We start from the raw sequence: 17,377 nt of genomic DNA, 5'->3' as shown, positions 1-17,377 counted from the left end.
ATTTAAATTTTCCCTTAACGCCGCTTGTGTTGCAAGAAAAAATTTAGATGATTCATTGATATAAGACGGCAGTTTATTGAGAGCCGGATTGCCATGGAAAGACCAGCTAAATTGTGTTGTATTCAGCAATTGAATAGTCTTAATGGTTACAGTAGATTAAACCTGGGTGAATAAGGTTTATTCTTGTTGCTATGATGAGTTTGATAGTATAGAGGCCGGTCGTGTTGTCGTTACCCCGCTTGGAATTTTTTTCAATATTACAAAAAACTAGGATGAGATGGGTTAATAGTAGATGCTAGTTGATATGACAAGCATAACGGAGATCTCAAGATGTCAAGACCAGTTAATATCAACGTTTTGCTTAGCAAAGTTAATGGGAAAGGTGTTGGAAAAAATAATGCAAAGCCAAAGTTCTTAACAAAGAGTGAGAGAGAAGCTTTGAAAAATGCTAAATTGCAAAGGAACGATGGGATGGTACAAAGGAAGGAGCCCAGCATACGGCGTGACCCTGAACGTGACGACTTAACTGAAAATTCGGTTGATATAGGGGAAGTGAGAGATAATAAAGTGAGAAAATCGAAGTTTCAATTTGACTGGAATTCTACGGATGACACTTTACTTAACTACAAGCCTATTGTATCTGTGAAGGCTAGTGAATTGTTACAAAAGGAAAATAAGAATGATGTAGTGGAAACTGCATATATCGGGAAGCCTTGGAGGGAGAAGACCTATGATGCGATGAATGACAGGGATTGGAAGATATTCTTGGAAGATTTTAATATTACCATGAAGACCAAAGTAACAACACATCCGCTACGTAATTGGCATGAATTAAATTTGATCCCAAAGGATATCTTAGGTGTTCTAGTCGGCGGGTTGAAATTTCAAGAGCCTACTCCTATTCAAAGAGTGGCAATTCCAAATACTATCAAAACTAATAGAGATTTCTTGGGGGTAGCTTCTACTGGGTCTGGTAAAACATTGGCTTTCATTATTCCAATTTTAATAAGACTTCCTCAAAGACCCAAATCCTTAAAGATCCTTGATGGCCCAAAATCTCTAATCATTGTTCCCACCAGAGAATTAGCACAACAGATCGAAACCTCGGCTAAAGAAATTACCAAACGTTGGAAATCCAATGAGTGTAATGTACTTTCCATTGTAGGTGGGCATTCTATCGAAAAAATTACGCTAGATTTGTCCATCGGTTGTGATATTTTAGTGGCCACACCGGGGAAACTAATTGAATGTCTACAAAGTCATATCCTAACTTTAAATCAAGTAGACACTTTAGTTATGGATGAAGCCGATAAGATGATAGATTTGGGATTTGAGGATCAAATTACTGCTATTCTCGCAAGATTATCCATGGAGCGTTCCTCTTTACAAACGATGATGTTTACTGCCACTTTATCACAATCTATTGAAAAGATTAGTAATAACTATTTAAATTCACCTATTATTGTTAAGATCGGATCTGAAGAAGATCAAGTACCTAAGATTCAACAAACGGTAGAATATTCTGAAAATGAAGAAAATAGATTCAAGCAAATTATAAAAACTTTGAAAAACTGCTCTCCACCTATAATAATATTCATTAACTATAAATCTACGGCAGATTATTTAACCAAAAAATTTCGAAATGAAACTAATTTCAAATTCACCATTTTGCATGGGTCTAAAAATCAAGAACAAAGAGAACATTCCATTAATTTATTGAGAACAGGTGCAGTACAGGTTTTAATTGCAACCAATGTGGCAGCAAGGGGTATAGATATCCCTAACGTTTCATTAGTTATCAATTTCCAAATGCCTAAACATTTCGAAGATTATATTCATAGAATTGGTAGAACAGGTCGTGCTGGCAATTTAGGTGCTTCGGTCACATATATGGATGGTACAGAAGATATTAAGGTTGTGAAAGAACTTTACAAATATGTTAGTGACAAAGACCCTTTGAAAAGTAATTTTTTTGACCCGCAGTTACAAAAGCTTTATAAACTTAATAAAGATGAAAGACTGGACTATGTATATTAAAGAAATAACTAATGGACATATAAGATATTGACCCCAGTAAACGCATTTGAAGATATAACAGGTCTATAACTTCTGACATCACATTGATATTTGATAGATCTTCACCTCCAATTCACACAAATTATATCCCATATGTACCGATCTGAACCATTTATCTATTTCTCTCGTTCAAGCCAATTACTCCGCCACCGATGTGACTTCGGATAATGTATCAAAAAATTGTTAAGCTTCGATCCATGACAGCATATAGTAAAGTTCTTGAAAGATACCAAAATAGTATGTTTATATATGCGTTTATCCCATTGGGCTTGGGTAGCAAAACAAAAGCGTTAAAAAAAATCTCCCGGGGGCGAGTCGAACGCCCGATCTCAAGATTACTTTGATATTTCACATTACAGTCTTGCGCCTTAAACCAACTTGGCTACCGAGAGATCAACTTGTTAGTGTCTGGAGAATTTTGGAACTTTAGTAAACCGTAATTAGACGTGCATATTCACTTTTTAATGGAAGTGTACCTGGAGCTATCATGCTCACGTGATTTGTTATTACTGCAGTTTCATCGATTAACAGCTACCCAGGAAAGGAAGTAGATGGCGGCAGTCAGTCATTTATATAGGTTGGAAAGTTGCGACGTTCATGCTTCAGGCGGAGATCCAACTAAAGCATGTGTATGTTAGATCCCTTGCGGTATTATTTATTAGCTACTGACATGATACAGTGCTAGTAACAACAATAGAATACTTATTTTTTGTATTAGCGTTTGACAACTCGAAGCTTCAGAACTCCCTGCAGGACAATTAGATCATAATATGTAGCATGGTTACAAAAGGTAAAAACTAATCGGTTGGAGCACTCTTTTTTAACTTTTTTTCTAGTTTAAATTTACGATGTCAAGGTTTTTTTTACTGAATGCATTGCTCTTTGGAACTAGTCTTAAAATACTAAAATTAGAAATTACTGAAAAAAACCAACTTACCAAAGGCAGATAAATAATTTGCGTCATGGTCACACAGTAAGACCGGTTTTTTGCACATCATTTGTTAAACATATATGGCTCGGAAAGGTGCATTTTACGACGTACCACGCAGTGAAAAGGACAATGTGGCCTCTACCTTGACGGAAAAGCGTGTGATAGAAATGGGAAAGAAAGGCAAACTAATCTGTGTCCAACTAATCCCCCCCCCTCCACCAATTTCATAGCATGAACATCTGAATACATATATATATATATATATGATTAAGAATTTACTGTCGCTGACGCTTTTTTCCTGTCATTTCCGTCGAGATGCTCGATGTCATCGTGCACGATGATAGACCAAAAAATTTTTCAGGTTTCCAAGAAAGTTGGATTTCGATGAGCATAAGCTATTGCTTTAATACAAATTGATCAAGATTATATTAGATTGCTCATCTTAGTTTCGAAAGTAATCGATCTGACAATACAATAACAGGAATAATGGCCAAGGAAGGTAAAGAATCCAAGACACAAGATAACTATGACGCCAGAATGCCAGCTGTCATAGAGTTTGCTAAACCATTAGCTTCTAAAAAGTTAAACAAAAAGGTCTTGAAAACTGTCAAGAAGGCCTCGAAGGCTAAGAACGTAAAGAGAGGTGTCAGAGAAGTTGTCAAGGCCTTAAGAAAGGGTGATAAAGGTTTAGTTGTCATTGCGGGTGATATTTTCCCATACGATGTCATTTCTCATCTACCTGTTTTATGTGAAGACCATTCCGTTCCATACGTTTTCGTTCCTTCCAAGCAAGACCTTGGTTCTGCTGGTGCTACCAAGAGACCAACTTCTGTCGTATTTATAGTCCCTGGCAGTAATAAGAAAAAGGATGGTAAATCTAAGGAGGAAGAATACAAAGAAGCATTCAATGAAATAGTAAAGGAAGTTGAAGCATTATAAGTAAAAAAAACACGCTGGAGAATTCAGTACTATCAATACAAATTTTAAGTGAATATGTATATCTTTTCTCTCTCTCTCACTAACAAAACTGTATAATTAAATAGATTCATCAAAAGAATAAATTATCGATATACGCATAACTTCAGACAATGGTATTGCTATCAGTTTCAATATCTACTATATTTAGACGTAGTGGTGTATCTTTTATATAGCTGCATGTTTTTGTTATTATATAGTGTTATATTTCTAAAATATTAGAGAGCGGAAAATGAAACTTGAAAACTAATATTAAGTCCATTTGACACTAGTGGGCAAAGAGACATATAATTAATCGCACTTTTACTCATGAATGTGAATAAGAGACCACAATCGAATAGAGGCCCACTGCTTGTCAAAAGAAATAGAAGAACCGATGATTACAACGATTTCTTCGAGTCACAAGATATATGGAAGAATCTCAATAAAATAAGAAAGTACAATAAAAAAGCAGACTCCCCTTTAAAAAACAGTCGAATCTTCATAAGAGTAGCACCAAACATGGATATAAATAATTTGAAAGGGTGCATAGAAGCTTTAACTGAATATGTAGACCCACAAAAACTGTTTTTACAAAGGAGTAAAAGTCCACATCTACCCTCTCATATAGTGCTACAAAATTTTAGCGTTCTGGATGGTTGCTTGGTACTATCTGTTCTGTTATCATTGAAAGACAAAGGTTGGGGTTCAAAGGTTAATAAGGATTATTACAAGATTCCAAGAGAATCCATCATTGGAGGAAGCATATATTTACCAAAAAATTGTATTCTCCGGGATTCCTCATTTCAAAAAAGGTTTAATCGTCATCCTGGATTTCAAATGTCAGAATCCAAATATAATGTCATATCTACATTCAAGGAAGTTCGAATCTCTCTACAGAAAAATTCCAGTTTGTCACACTTTATTTTTGGTGTAGCCTCATTCTTGTCGACTCTGGCTTTTGGCAAAGGCAATAAAAACATGAACAGACAATTCGAAATAGCGTCTAATGGATTTGGGAAAAGACAAAATGCGTTTTTAAATGAAATTCCATTTGTGAACGAAGTTCTATTTGACATTGATCTTCTGATGAAGACAAATCGTACTATTGTTGAAGAATCCAACAAACAATTGCAGGAACACGTAAGAACTTTGCACAAATTCAACGAAGCTTCGGTGGAAGCTACTACTGATTCCATAAAACCTGTTACTGCCAGTCAAAAGAGCGCTAGTAACCGTACGACGTCTTCCTCTCGTTACGATAATGTCAATTCTATACCGTCAAGTAGAGAAAGAACTCCCTTAGCATCAGCTTCAGCACAAGGTAACAAACCGGGATATTTGACACAAGAACAAATCAAAGACCACTGCTCGGCTACCATCAAAGCATCTACAGAACTCGTAAAGACCAAATCAGCCTATCAAATATTCAAAGTTTATGTGAAATATCCTAAACAAACATACATAGAGAAAATATTCGAGCGGCTGGATGAACTGAGGTGTAAAACGAACTGTAACATTGTCGTACTAAACTTGAATAACTTGTATGAATCAGAACCTTGGTTTAAGGCCCTGGACATCTCGAAATACACAACTGTTACGCAAGCTCCCCACCCCAGTACCGTGAGAGTTGTGAGTATCGGTGGTGTCAGTGAGTATATCGTCCAAGCGTTAGATTTAATAGCCAAAATGTTAGATTCTTAATCATTCACATATATTGTATAGCATGAATAAGATAATCCCGTCAAGTTATAAGCTACATGGCTTTTTTTTAGATTATTTTTGGTATGCGGCGATCAGTATTATGGAAGCCGTTTTATGTAATATATGAAGAAAGTAATATAAAGCTCATCGTTGAATACCTTTAAACAAGGTGAATAACTGGGAGTTATTATCACCAGATCAGTATTGAAAGGTACTCAAAACGTTTCCATAATAACATGAGCAGGTCTTCATCGGCAGAGACACCGCCTGGTGCCCATCAAAGTAGAGACTCAATGTTCACTTTCCCAGAGTCAAATAGAGAGAACTCAGGAGCCAAACCGCTGGATAAAGCACCTTTAACAAACAGAAGAGAGGAGAATAGTATACTTGAAGGAGGGGGCCTTTCTTCTTCTAAGCTTGCTATAACTCAAGGTAAGAAAAATCACAATACTATGAATAATGAAGCTATCTCACAGACCATTAACACATCTGAGAACCCATTTTTGAGTACGCATTCAATTACACCAAAGCCTAATACGACCCGCTCAAGACGGCCGCCGCCTCCTACATTAGACATGGATGCCCTAAAAAGATCATTGCAATTGGAACACACCCCATCTTTTCCCTCCTCTACATCACCGTTAACACTCGACCCAGTAACTAACAAAAATAGTGACTTAGAAAGAGATCATCCAAGCTATAAAGGTGCTCGGGGTCATTTAAGACAAAAATCGCAAGCAGAGGAGCTAGTAGCTGACATAGATAGCTATTTAGTCAGGCAAGAAAAAGAAAACGATGGAGCTGTTCCAAATGACCAAGCTGACACAGACACACCTACTACGGAAGCACCTATTTATAGTGTTAGTAGGGAACACTCTTTACTTTATGAAAGTCCGTTAAGAGAAGGCCTTTTTAATGACGATGCATTATTCGGCAGGAAGAGTGAAGAAGATAGGTTCTCGTTTACCGAGTCTCCTACAAGTAGCAATTCAAAAGCTATGAGTCATTTTCTCCCAGATATTGATATTAGAGAAAACCACAATATCAGAATCAATCCATTTGTGGATGAACATGATGTCCTTGAAGATATAAAGAATTCTCCTTTGAATATGATAGGCAGCCAAGATAACGATGAAACAGTAAAAGCAAATTTAGCTTTAGAGAATTTATCATCTTCTGACGGTGATCACATATTTGCGGGACCTGTACGTAAAGAACCCAAGAGGGTATTTAGAGTAGTTAACGAAGACCATCCAACTTTTTACATGAACACCGAGACTCCAGATGGAAGTAGTCTATACATCGAAGAAAAGAACGATGGATCTGAACGAACTCATTTCTCTGACATCAAATCAAACACTACAATGTCCACTTCAGATGATATACAAAGTCGCTCATCCCATATCAACAGTAACATGTCAACACCTAGTTATAACGCATCAATACCAGAAGAAAAAGAAGTTGATATAGGGCATCTACTTGACACCATATCAACATCATCTTCATATAAGGAGCCACATACGCGTCTTTTGGATACTCCTACCATAATAAGTACTCCTACTATAATGAGCACTTCAAGCACGAAGAGTTCGAAAAGTGGACTATCTACACACAATAAAGGCTCCCCCAAGCCCGAGAGAACGGCAAGATTGGTTTCTAGCTATGTTGAAGAGTTGAGGCTGAAATATTTTAGGACGTCAAATTTTCTAGAGATGCCTCCTAATCTGCCTGTTTCTTTGAAACAAAAGAACAATTTAGTGCAACCGAAGAATATCAAACTAAGAATAAGAACAAATCCTAAGCAGATTGGTATCAAGCATGGTAGAGTTAAACAAAAATTACTCACTCTGGAAGGTGACACAGATGATAATAATCTCCTTGGACTCTCTTTATCTAAAAATACGAGCATAATGGATGTCGACCATACGAAGGAATTTCACAAATTATTGAACAAAGAAGATGTAGAGTCATCAAAGAGCACAGGGTACGATCCAGACCATTACTTAAATGATATTCCAGGTGACGATGCATATGACAGTGACGATGTGATGGCCCCACTCAGAGAGAAGAGAAAACTTCATGAAACCAAAAACTCTCATGTGATGAGAAGCGGCTCTGTAGTGAGCTATTTCACCAGAGCAAATAATAAGCTGAATGATGATTCAATTCTCCCCAGTCTTCCCAATGACATATCATTGGATGATTACATAGAACCCACAGCTTCTTTTACAACACCACAAAGAAACTCATCCGTCGGCAGTTATCAATCAGACGTCCTGGAATCCAGTACGTCGGGATTACACGTCGCGAATCCAGACCAGGGCTCTGATTAAAATAACTGCATATTCACCTCGGCAACTAAAGCATATATTGACCATATATCAATAGAATTGTATTATTTATTCAGACACTACTACACACACTGAGAGGTAGTCGATAACACCTGAATCAAATGACTTATTAGAAATGCTACGCCCACAGTAGGATTACCCGGAGAACAGTCAAATTTCATTTTACTATATTCGTATATGATGATCGTCAACCATATTTTTTTTTCTTCTGTTTCTTGTAGTTGTACGTGTCTGAAATATATAGATTAAACTTGGATTAGGAACAAGTTATATTTATCTTAGTGAAGAGGTCAATTGTAACTTCTCTAGTTGGATAATTATTGTTACCTGCACAGTTATCGAATTTTAGAGAAAGTGCAAGTGTTAAATTACCGAAAGCAACTATGGCTACTGATACTAAACAACCTGCTTTCACTTTAGTGTTTGATCCATCTCCTAATGGTGAATCTTATACTGTAGCTGAATTTCAAAAAGCTCTTGAAAGAGGCTCGGATGAAGAGAAGATTTCTACTATGAAGGCAATTTTGGTGACAATGCTCGACGGAAATCCGCTGCCTGAACTGTTAATGCACATTATTAGATTCGTAATGCCGTCTAGAAATAAGAAATTGAAAAAATTACTATATTTTTACTGGGAAATCGTTCCAAAATTAGATGACGAGGGTAAATTGAGACATGAAATGATTCTAGTTTGTAATGCCATTCAACACGATCTTCAACATCCAAATGAATACATCAGAGGTAACACTTTAAGATTTTTAACCAAATTAAAGGAAGCGGAACTGTTAGAGCAATTGGTTCCTTCAGTCTTGGGATGTCTGGAGTACCGTCACGCATACGTTCGTAAATATGCTGTGTTGGCTGTCTTATCTATTTATAATGTCAGTGAGCATTTATTACCTGATGCCAAGGATATCATCAAAACTTTCTTAGCTGCAGAGACTGATCCAATTTGTAAGAGAAATGCATTTTTAGCTATCTCTGAACTGGATCGCGAGGCTGCTTTACAATATCTGGAAGATAATATTGCCGATCTCGAAGGTTTAGATCCTTTATTACAAGCAATTTTTGTTGAATTTATTAGAAAGGATGCAACCCAAATTCCTTCCTTGAAAAATCAATACATCGATCTACTTTTGGAATTATTATCCTCCACCACTTCCTCCGAGGTTATTTTCGAGGCTTCCCTCGCTGTAACCGTGTTAAGCTCAACTCAATCTGTGTTACTCACCACTGCGACAAAGCTAGTTGATTTGGCAGTCAAAGTTTCCGATAACAATATCAAATTAATCGTCCTGGATAGAATCCAAGATATTAATGAAGCTAACCCTGGTGTCCTTGAAGAACTCACTTTGGAAATTTTACGTGTTCTAAATGCCGAAGATTTGGACGTCCGTTCTAAAGCTTTGGATATTGCTATGAACTTAGTTACTTCTAGAAATGCAGAGGGTGTTGTTCAATTATTAAAGAAAGAATTACAAGCGACAGTGAATAATACTGAAAAGGAAAACTCATTGGAATATAGACAATTATTAATCAAAACAATCCGTTCCATTGCTATCAAATTTATGGAAATCGCTGCTAGTGTTGTTTCTTTATTATTAGGCTTTATCGGTGAATTGAATTCAATTGCCGCAACAGATGTTATATCTTTTGTCAAGGAAGTAGTTGAAAAATACCCTCAATTAAGATCTGATATTCTAAATCATTTAATATCATCATTAGATAATTCAAAATCTGCTAAAGCGTACCGTGGTGCCTTATGGATTCTTGGTGAATATTCTGAAACTGCTCAAGAAATCCAAAGCTCTTGGAAGCACATTCGTAGTAGCATCGGTGAAGTTCCAATTTTACAATCTGAAATCAGAAAATTAAATCAAAAGAAAGGTGAAAATGAAGAGGATGGTGAAGAACTCGACACCACTAAACCTACTGGTCCAGTAATTTTACCAGACGGTACATACGCAACTGAGAGTGCTTTTGGAAGTAACAGAGATTATGCTTCCAACAAGGAAGACAACGATTCCAGACCGCCATTACGCCGTTTTATCCTAACAAGCGACTTTTACACTGCATCAATTCTAGCTAGTGTGATCATTAAACTGGTTCTCAGATTTGAGAAGGTTTCTAAAGATGGAGGCATTACAAATGCCTTGAAAGCTGAGGGACTACTGATTTTAGTAAGTGTTATTAGAGTTGGTCAAAGTAATCTCGTCGAACGTAAAATTGATGAAGATTCTGCTGAAAGAATCTTAACTGCAATTGCCATTTTAATGGATGAAAGTAATCCTGATGAAAAGTCTGCAGAGAGAGAACTTCTAGATTTAACGTTTTTGGATGCTACAAAGTCATCATTTAAATCACAAGTTTCGCTATCTAAGCGGAAATTACAAAACAGATCTATTAAAGATATTGTCAAGAATGCAGAACCAATCGAGAAGGCAATTTCGTTCAGATTACTCTCAGGTTCCGACTCTGTTGCTGTTCAAAAGGATAGTATCGAAGAAGATTTAGAATTGGCTATGAAGGGACATGCTGCAAAATCAAGCTCTTCATCTCTTGCTTCAAAATTGAAGAAAATTGTCCCATTGACTGGGTTTTCTGACGCGGTTTATGCTGAAGCTTATATTACAAATAATCAATTTGACGTTGTACTCGATGTTTTACTTGTCAACCAAACAAAAGAAACTTTGAAAAATCTACATGTCCAGTTTGCTACCTTGGGTGATTTAAAAATTATCGATAATCCACCAAGTAGCAATGTAGTACCACACGGATTCCATAAATTGACAGTTACGATAAAGGTCTCATCTGCTGATACTGGTGTCATATTTGGTAATATTATTTATGATGGAGCCCATGGTGAAGATGCACGTTACGTTATATTGAATGATGTTCATGTGGACATTATGGATTATATCAAGCCTGCTACAACGGAGGATGAACGTTTCCGCACGATGTGGAATGAATTCGAGTGGGAAAATAAGATATCTGTTAAATCTCAGTTACCTTCTTTACATGCATATTTGGAAGAACTTGTAAAAGGAACTAATATGGGTATCCTAACTCCTAGCGAAGCATTAGGAGAAGAAGATTGTAGATTCTTAAGTTGCAACTTATATGCAAAATCCTCATTTGGTGAAGATGCATTAGCAAACTTATGCATTGAAAAGGATCCTGCCACTAATCAAGTTGTAGGTTATGTCCGTATCCGTTCTAAAGGTCAAGGCTTGGCATTATCTTTAGGTGACAGAATTGCTCTGATCGCAAAAGAATCCAATAAAGTTACTTTGACACGTGTTTGAAGAGTTTTATTGTTATATACATGTGGGAAGAGAAAAAAATAACTAGAGTAACAATTAATTAAGATTATATAAATTTTTGTACATATAACAACAATTTAATTTATTATGATCGAATATCTATTTACATGATGGAAGGAATTTGTGTATCAGAAGTAGAAAGGTGTATACTTATTTAAAAGGAACCTGATAACCACTTACTAATGTTTTTGCACGATTTGTAGTTTCCGCAGATGTTACAATATTTATGTGCATGCCAAATGTCTTGGGCCATACATCTTGATTTGCGTTAATCTCTGGGAAATAGGTGATTTCAGAAGCCGATAAACCAAAGGAAAGATTACCAAATCCATCGCCAGATGTATCATTTATACCTTTATACTCTCTTATTCTTGGAAGAACAATTTCAGATAATGTAACCAAGAATTGATTCATTTCGTAACCAGTTAACTCAACTTTAGCGCCCATTTGTTGACTCCTTCTGAGTTTCCAGGATGGGACATCTGATTTTGAATATATAATTTCTGGCTTTACACCAGTAATTTGTTGTAGCTGTAATGCTGCACCAATTGTCAACATTTCATTGTCTCTAGCCTCTCTGACATAACAATTTAAGGTGACTTTCTCGATATGTGGTATGTTATTCCATTTAACTGGATGAATATTTGGAAGTTCAGCTCTAGATCCCTTTGGTTTCTTTAATGGTCTATTAATTTGATATGTTGAGTTACCACTCCATGCCCTCCTTTTCAAACCCTCCTGCACCGTTGCATTATGTTGATAATTGATTAAGAGAAGATCCGGCTGTAACACATTCAAATAGTGCTCTTCGACCCTATCTTGATGGGTATTCCTTGGACGAAACCCTGGAGACCTTATATCTGACTTGTCATACTTCAATTCTGGGAATCTTGGTGATAACCTCGATTTATCGATCTTGACTAGATGATGTACAGGTTTGACTATCGAACAAGCAGCTTTCCCTCGAGCTGCTGAGCTTGAAAATGATCTAATTGACTGAATAAGGAAAGATTGGTGCATCCACTAACTGTTGCTGTTCCTCGTACGAGTATCCTGGAACTTTTATATCCTCCTGATAGGGTCAATCACCAACAAGCTTTTTTTATTATTGAAAATTGCTCGAACTTATAAAAGCTTGAGTCAAAAGACAGCATTGGCAAAAAAAGGAGAGTAACCGATGTCTCTACTTAATTCAGTGCTGTGCTAGCATTGTTATGGTTAGTCACCTTGCTGCTTAAAATCTTTCAGAATTTTTGAAAAGAGGTTATATGAGAGAACGCTTACAAGAGAGTTTGTAACGCTACAGCGTTGTTACATTATGATCAATAAACACTCTAAGAGCAGACTAGTGATGGATATGATGGAGTTTCAACTACTAAATTACATCGATTTTTCTTGACTGATGCATACATAATATGATTATTTGCATTTCAATGTAGAAAAAAAAATAATGATTAATGAATCTCAGTAAGCCCATCAAACATCTCATAAAGAATATGGCACTACGACCATTCGACTTTCCCATTCCCGACTACCCATTACCTCCATACCCCATCTCTACAGAATTATGCGATATTATATGTGGCTTTGGTCGTGGTTCAGCTGAACTTGGGATTCCAACTGCAAATGTGCCCATCGAGCAGCTACCAGCTGAAATCAATGACTTGGATCTGGGTGTGTATTTTGGGTTTGCCAAGATCAATAAAGTAGATAAATCTGTACTAATGGTCGACAGGAACGATGGAAGACAAGTTCAATATAATTTTGGAAAATTTCTAAGTGCAAAGAATGGCGATTTAGACACTTTACCTGTTGTACTTTCAATTGGAAAGAATCCGTTTTATGATAACAAATTCAAGACAGTGGAACTTCACGTACTTCATAAATTCTCACATGATTTCTACGGTGCAAAACTTAAGTTTAATATTCTTGGCTATATTAGACCTGAATTGGATTATACCACTAAAGAAGCCTTAATCAATGATATAAATATTGACATCGAGATCACAAAGAAAGTATTAAGCTACGAAGGCTATGCTAAATATAAAGATATCTTGAATGCCTGAAAATAAAACTGGTAGTACATAATGATCATACACATATATAGAAACCACTAACAGACTTTTGGTAATGTAACCCATCCTTATTCAAACAGTTCATGCAAAGTGTCCATATCCTCTGGTATGTAAGATTGTGCGAATTCTAATAAAGGTGGAAGCAGTTTATTATTTTCCTTTGGAATTTGGCTCAATATGTTTCTAATGATGTACCGTCTCTTTTCAAGATACGATCTAGAAGAATCTAAGTAGATCAATTGACAATACAATGTCCAGAACGTACCGTTGTTGATATAATATGAAAGGCGGGAATCAAGAAGGTATTGGAAGATTTCCTTTTCAATAACTTCCGTATTTTCCTTGGATTGTAACTGCACTAAATAATTGAGTAAAACTTCTTGACCTTCTCGCTTCTCACAGTATGATAACCACTTTTTTACTTTATCTAGTAACGAATCTGGTAAAGGAAATTTTGACTGGGTCAAATACCTACTTTGTCTCTGAGAGTTATTCAAAAATATTTGGAATTGTATAAAATCCCAAAATATATCAAAATCACTATTTTCTTCGATCTTGTTATCAAATGATTGTGACAATGTATCCAAAATATTTGTTAACTCGTCCAATTCATTCAACTTAACTAAGATGGAATACAACAATTCCAAAATATTTGTCTTTTTCAAGCTTATAGTTAAAGAATATAATAAAATGTTTTTAGCAGTAAGCAAATCATTTTCTCTCTCGATTAACCAACTTGAATATTTTATCCAAATCGAATCGTAATGAGCCAAAGGAATAAGTGCCCTTTGGAAATTTAAATGTGTCAATTTTTCCTCACCCAAATTTATAGTGTAATCCAAGTACTTCATCCAAGTTTCAATTTCTTGACTTGAAAATAATGTCTCACTCGAACAATAATAATGAATATGTAATTTTGATTCAAATAGCTGATAAAGCTCCATAACCTGGTATTGTACCACCATGTAAGTCTCCTTAGTGAATTTTTTTAAGATCTTTTTGGCTTCTAATAAATAAGGACCACGTCTACCGTTATAATTAATATCAATCTTGAACTTGCGTAATAGCTCATCCTTAGGTACAAATAGTTTAAGCGCATCCAAATCTTTTGTCTCATCAACATGTCGTAGCCATCTAGCAAAAAACTTACTGAATGAATACATGGGTATTTCTAAAACTTTCCTCAATATAATGAAATATTTCAATTTAGATTGACACCTCTCCCACAACTGATCTAAATACATCTCCCAGAACTCACCAGAATGGAAATGCAGCCCAATTTTCGACTCTGCTTCTTCATACTTCTTGAATAGCTGCTTCGTATCACTTGTAAGTTCGTTACAAATTCTCAAGTAGGAAATCCAAATCAGAATAGATCTATGGTTGAACACAGCCAATGCAGATTTGAAACTTTTATGGAATCCAGTAATATTACCCAATTTATATTCTAATAACGCATAATCAATATGGTAATTTTCTGCATATGGGAAGTGGAATAACAGGGAGGAATATGTAGAACGTATAAGTTTCAAAATTCTAGGATCCGTGGCTTTGTTCATGGGCGATGCTGCTGTAATTAAATAATTGATTAAGGATTCCCAATGAGAAAGAGTTTTCGGGAATCTACTAACATTTATCGTCAAAGTAGAGAACTTAACATCACTTAGTAGAGCAGTATATTTATCCATTTGAGTATTGGAAGTGCTATCTTCCTTTTCTTGTTGACGATGTCGAGAAGGTAATTCTGAATTTTTCAAAATTAGATTTTCAAATATTGATGTTAATATGAAAAATGTTATAATGAATACTCTTTAGTATAATAAATAAAAGGCTATATAACCACTGATGCATCTTTTTATAATTGGGCTTTAATCCAGTTCTCAAGGCCACCTTTCACGATGATTTCTTGCAAGTTTTTGCCCAGCTTACCAACTTGTTGTTCAAAGATAACAGGGCCGTCCAGAGAACCCTCAGTGACGCTAACTCTGGCGTTTGCTACGTCCCACTTTAGGAACCAACCAGTTCTTCTAGTCAATTTCTTATCATTGCCATACGTCTCTCTTAATTTCTTGAGCAATTCTGGTACTTCGAAGGTTAAAAGAGCATTATTGATGGCATTTCTTGAGAATGTGTTACTGAAAGAGCCACAAACCACCAATGGGACACCCTTAGCTAACAACGATGTAGCTGCTTGTTCTCTAGAGGATCCTGTTCCGAAGTTGTAACCACTGATCAGTATATCACCCTTTTTCACAATAGAAGGAAATTGGGAATCATAATTTTCCATGCATACTTTTGCCATAACATCCTTGGTAATATCATCTTGATAAGTGTATTTACCTGGATAGATACCGTCTGTGTTGATATTATCTGCATCACAGAAAACCAATTCACCCGTAACTTCCTCTGGGAAACCTTCCAATATTTCTACTGGAGAATCATCCGAAGCTTGTTGGCCATCAGGAAGTTCATTTTCAATAATTGTAGTCTTTACACCATCGTAATTTGTCGATTTAGTATTGTAAATTTCATCAGGAGATGCAATCTTTCCCATGATGGCAGATGCAGTAACAACGCTTGGAGATGCTAAGTAGGCTAATGCATCCTTTGAACCCATTCTTCCCTTGAAGTTTCTATTAGTGGCACTAATACCAACTTCACCAGGTTCTAGTAAACCTTTACCAAGACCGATACATGGACCACAACCTGATGGTAGTGGGATGGCGCCTGCTTGTAATAAAGTATCCCAGACACCAATATTACGTGCTTCATTTTCAATTTCTTTCGAAGCAGCAGCGACGTAAAACTCTACATGTGGTGCAAATTTGTTTATTTCACCATTTGGATTTGCCTTGATTACTTGTGCAGCTTCCTTTAAATCGGATAAACGAGAATTAGTACATGATACAAGATATGCCTTATCAATCTTAATGTTATCATCAGATAATTTGTTTACAGTATTTGAGACTTTAACTGTATTTGGTCCCGAAACGAAATAAGTTAAAGTGGATAGATCTACAGTTATTGTCTTTGCATAATGAGCGTCATTATCAGGCTTTGATTCTGCTGAATTAAACATCTTTTCTAAATTAGAAATTGTAATGTCATTTATTCTTGGATGTTGCATTTCTCTATTTACCACTTCAGCTCTATTTCTATACCAATTAATCAAAGTTTTGTCAATGGGGAAAAGGCCTGACAACGCACCCCATTCAGTGGTCATATTTGCGATGGTCAATCTATAATCGATCGGCAAATGAGAGAGCGTTTCCTCATCACCTACAAATTCAATTGCATGGTTCAATACTTCGTCATTATTGAATATACCACATAATGCCACGATAATATCTTTACCTGATATATTTGTAGGCAATTTATTTATTAATCTCACTTTAGCGACCTTTGGGATCTGCCACCACGTTTGTCCAGTGGCCCAGATTGCAGCACCATCTGTTCTAACGATTGGAGTCCCCAGTGCGCCTACACCGCCGTAAGTGTTTGAATGGGAATCTGATGCGACGGTTAGATTTAATGGGAAGGCGTAACCTTGTTCGATCATAATTTGATGACCAATACCGGTACCAGCAGGGTAGAAAGTTGTGCCATACTTTTTAGCAAAGTTTTCAATATTAGCATATTTTTGTAGATTCTTGGGGCTTTTATTTTGAATATCATGATCTAAAGTATTTATAATTTGACCTTTATTTTTAATCTTTTGAGCGCCCAAATTCAAGAATTTGGTTGCAATGGGCCATGAATTGTCATGAGACATACAATATTTTGGAGTAATGGTGACGAAGTCACCAGAATATACTTTCTTTGTAGAATTTGAATAATTTTGAATAATTTTTTCAGTCAGATTTTGACCTCTTCTTCTAATTGCGTTACAATGGAACTTTCTCACCTGAACACGATACATGTTTGAATGTTGACGTGGAAATCATTGGTAATGGATCAGGTCAT

General features: G+C 36.1%; 9 protein-coding genes and 1 non-coding gene across 10 annotated transcripts; 6 read left to right on the top strand and 4 right to left on the bottom strand.

Moving 5' to 3' along the window:
- Positions 1-330: 330 nt before the first annotated feature.
- Positions 331-2,037, top strand: PRP28 (mRNA splicing protein PRP28; the record flags this gene model as incomplete). Its single annotated transcript, XM_003957519.1, has 1 exon — positions 331-2,037. The coding sequence occupies one exon, from the start codon at positions 331-333 to the stop codon at positions 2,035-2,037; it is 1,707 nt and encodes a 568-aa protein (XP_003957568.1).
- A 339-nt stretch (positions 2,038-2,376) lies between these two features.
- On the bottom strand, positions 2,377-2,468 carry KAFR0Etrna4Y. The gene is given in 2 exon segments: positions 2,377-2,413; positions 2,429-2,468. It is a non-coding gene; the product is annotated as a tRNA-Tyr (tRNA).
- Positions 2,469-3,493: 1,025 nt separating this feature from the next.
- NHP2 (snoRNA-binding protein NHP2) lies at positions 3,494-3,946 on the top strand (the record flags this gene model as incomplete). Its single annotated transcript, XM_003957518.1, has 1 exon — positions 3,494-3,946. One exon carries the CDS (start codon positions 3,494-3,496, stop codon positions 3,944-3,946), a length of 453 nt encoding a protein of 150 aa, XP_003957567.1.
- Positions 3,947-4,291: 345 nt separating this feature from the next.
- On the top strand, positions 4,292-5,665 carry SNU56 (Snu56p; the record flags this gene model as incomplete). Its single annotated transcript, XM_003957517.1, has 1 exon — positions 4,292-5,665. One exon carries the CDS (start codon positions 4,292-4,294, stop codon positions 5,663-5,665), a length of 1,374 nt encoding a protein of 457 aa, XP_003957566.1.
- Positions 5,666-5,901: 236 nt separating this feature from the next.
- Positions 5,902-7,998, top strand: KAFR0E02780 (uncharacterized protein; the record flags this gene model as incomplete). Its single annotated transcript, XM_003957516.1, has 1 exon — positions 5,902-7,998. One exon carries the CDS (start codon positions 5,902-5,904, stop codon positions 7,996-7,998), a length of 2,097 nt encoding a protein of 698 aa, XP_003957565.1.
- A 401-nt stretch (positions 7,999-8,399) lies between these two features.
- Positions 8,400-11,321, top strand: SEC26 (coatomer subunit beta; the record flags this gene model as incomplete). The annotated part of the gene is made up of 1 exon (XM_003957515.1): positions 8,400-11,321. The coding sequence occupies one exon, from the start codon at positions 8,400-8,402 to the stop codon at positions 11,319-11,321; it is 2,922 nt and encodes a 973-aa protein (XP_003957564.1).
- Positions 11,322-11,489: 168 nt separating this feature from the next.
- Positions 11,490-12,359, bottom strand: MRPL7 (mitochondrial 54S ribosomal protein uL5m; the record flags this gene model as incomplete). Its single annotated transcript, XM_003957514.1, has 1 exon — positions 11,490-12,359. One exon carries the CDS (start codon positions 12,357-12,359, stop codon positions 11,490-11,492), a length of 870 nt encoding a protein of 289 aa, XP_003957563.1.
- A 437-nt stretch (positions 12,360-12,796) lies between these two features.
- FMN1 (riboflavin kinase) lies at positions 12,797-13,405 on the top strand (the record flags this gene model as incomplete). The annotated part of the gene is made up of 1 exon (XM_003957513.1): positions 12,797-13,405. The coding sequence occupies one exon, from the start codon at positions 12,797-12,799 to the stop codon at positions 13,403-13,405; it is 609 nt and encodes a 202-aa protein (XP_003957562.1).
- A 77-nt stretch (positions 13,406-13,482) lies between these two features.
- On the bottom strand, positions 13,483-15,102 carry PRP42 (mRNA splicing protein PRP42; the record flags this gene model as incomplete). Its single annotated transcript, XM_003957512.1, has 1 exon — positions 13,483-15,102. The coding sequence occupies one exon, from the start codon at positions 15,100-15,102 to the stop codon at positions 13,483-13,485; it is 1,620 nt and encodes a 539-aa protein (XP_003957561.1).
- Positions 15,103-15,269: 167 nt separating this feature from the next.
- On the bottom strand, positions 15,270-17,333 carry LYS4 (homoaconitate hydratase LYS4; the record flags this gene model as incomplete). The annotated part of the gene is made up of 1 exon (XM_003957511.1): positions 15,270-17,333. One exon carries the CDS (start codon positions 17,331-17,333, stop codon positions 15,270-15,272), a length of 2,064 nt encoding a protein of 687 aa, XP_003957560.1.
- Between the last annotated feature and the right edge of the window lie 44 nt (positions 17,334-17,377).

Source organism: Kazachstania africana, chromosome 5, assembly GCF_000304475.1.
Source record: "Kazachstania africana CBS 2517 chromosome 5, complete genome".
NCBI lineage: Eukaryota > Fungi > Ascomycota > Saccharomycetes > Saccharomycetales > Saccharomycetaceae > Kazachstania > Kazachstania africana.
The sequence above is the reverse complement of the archived record's forward strand: the minus strand, read 5'-3'. Positions and strand labels throughout refer to the sequence as shown.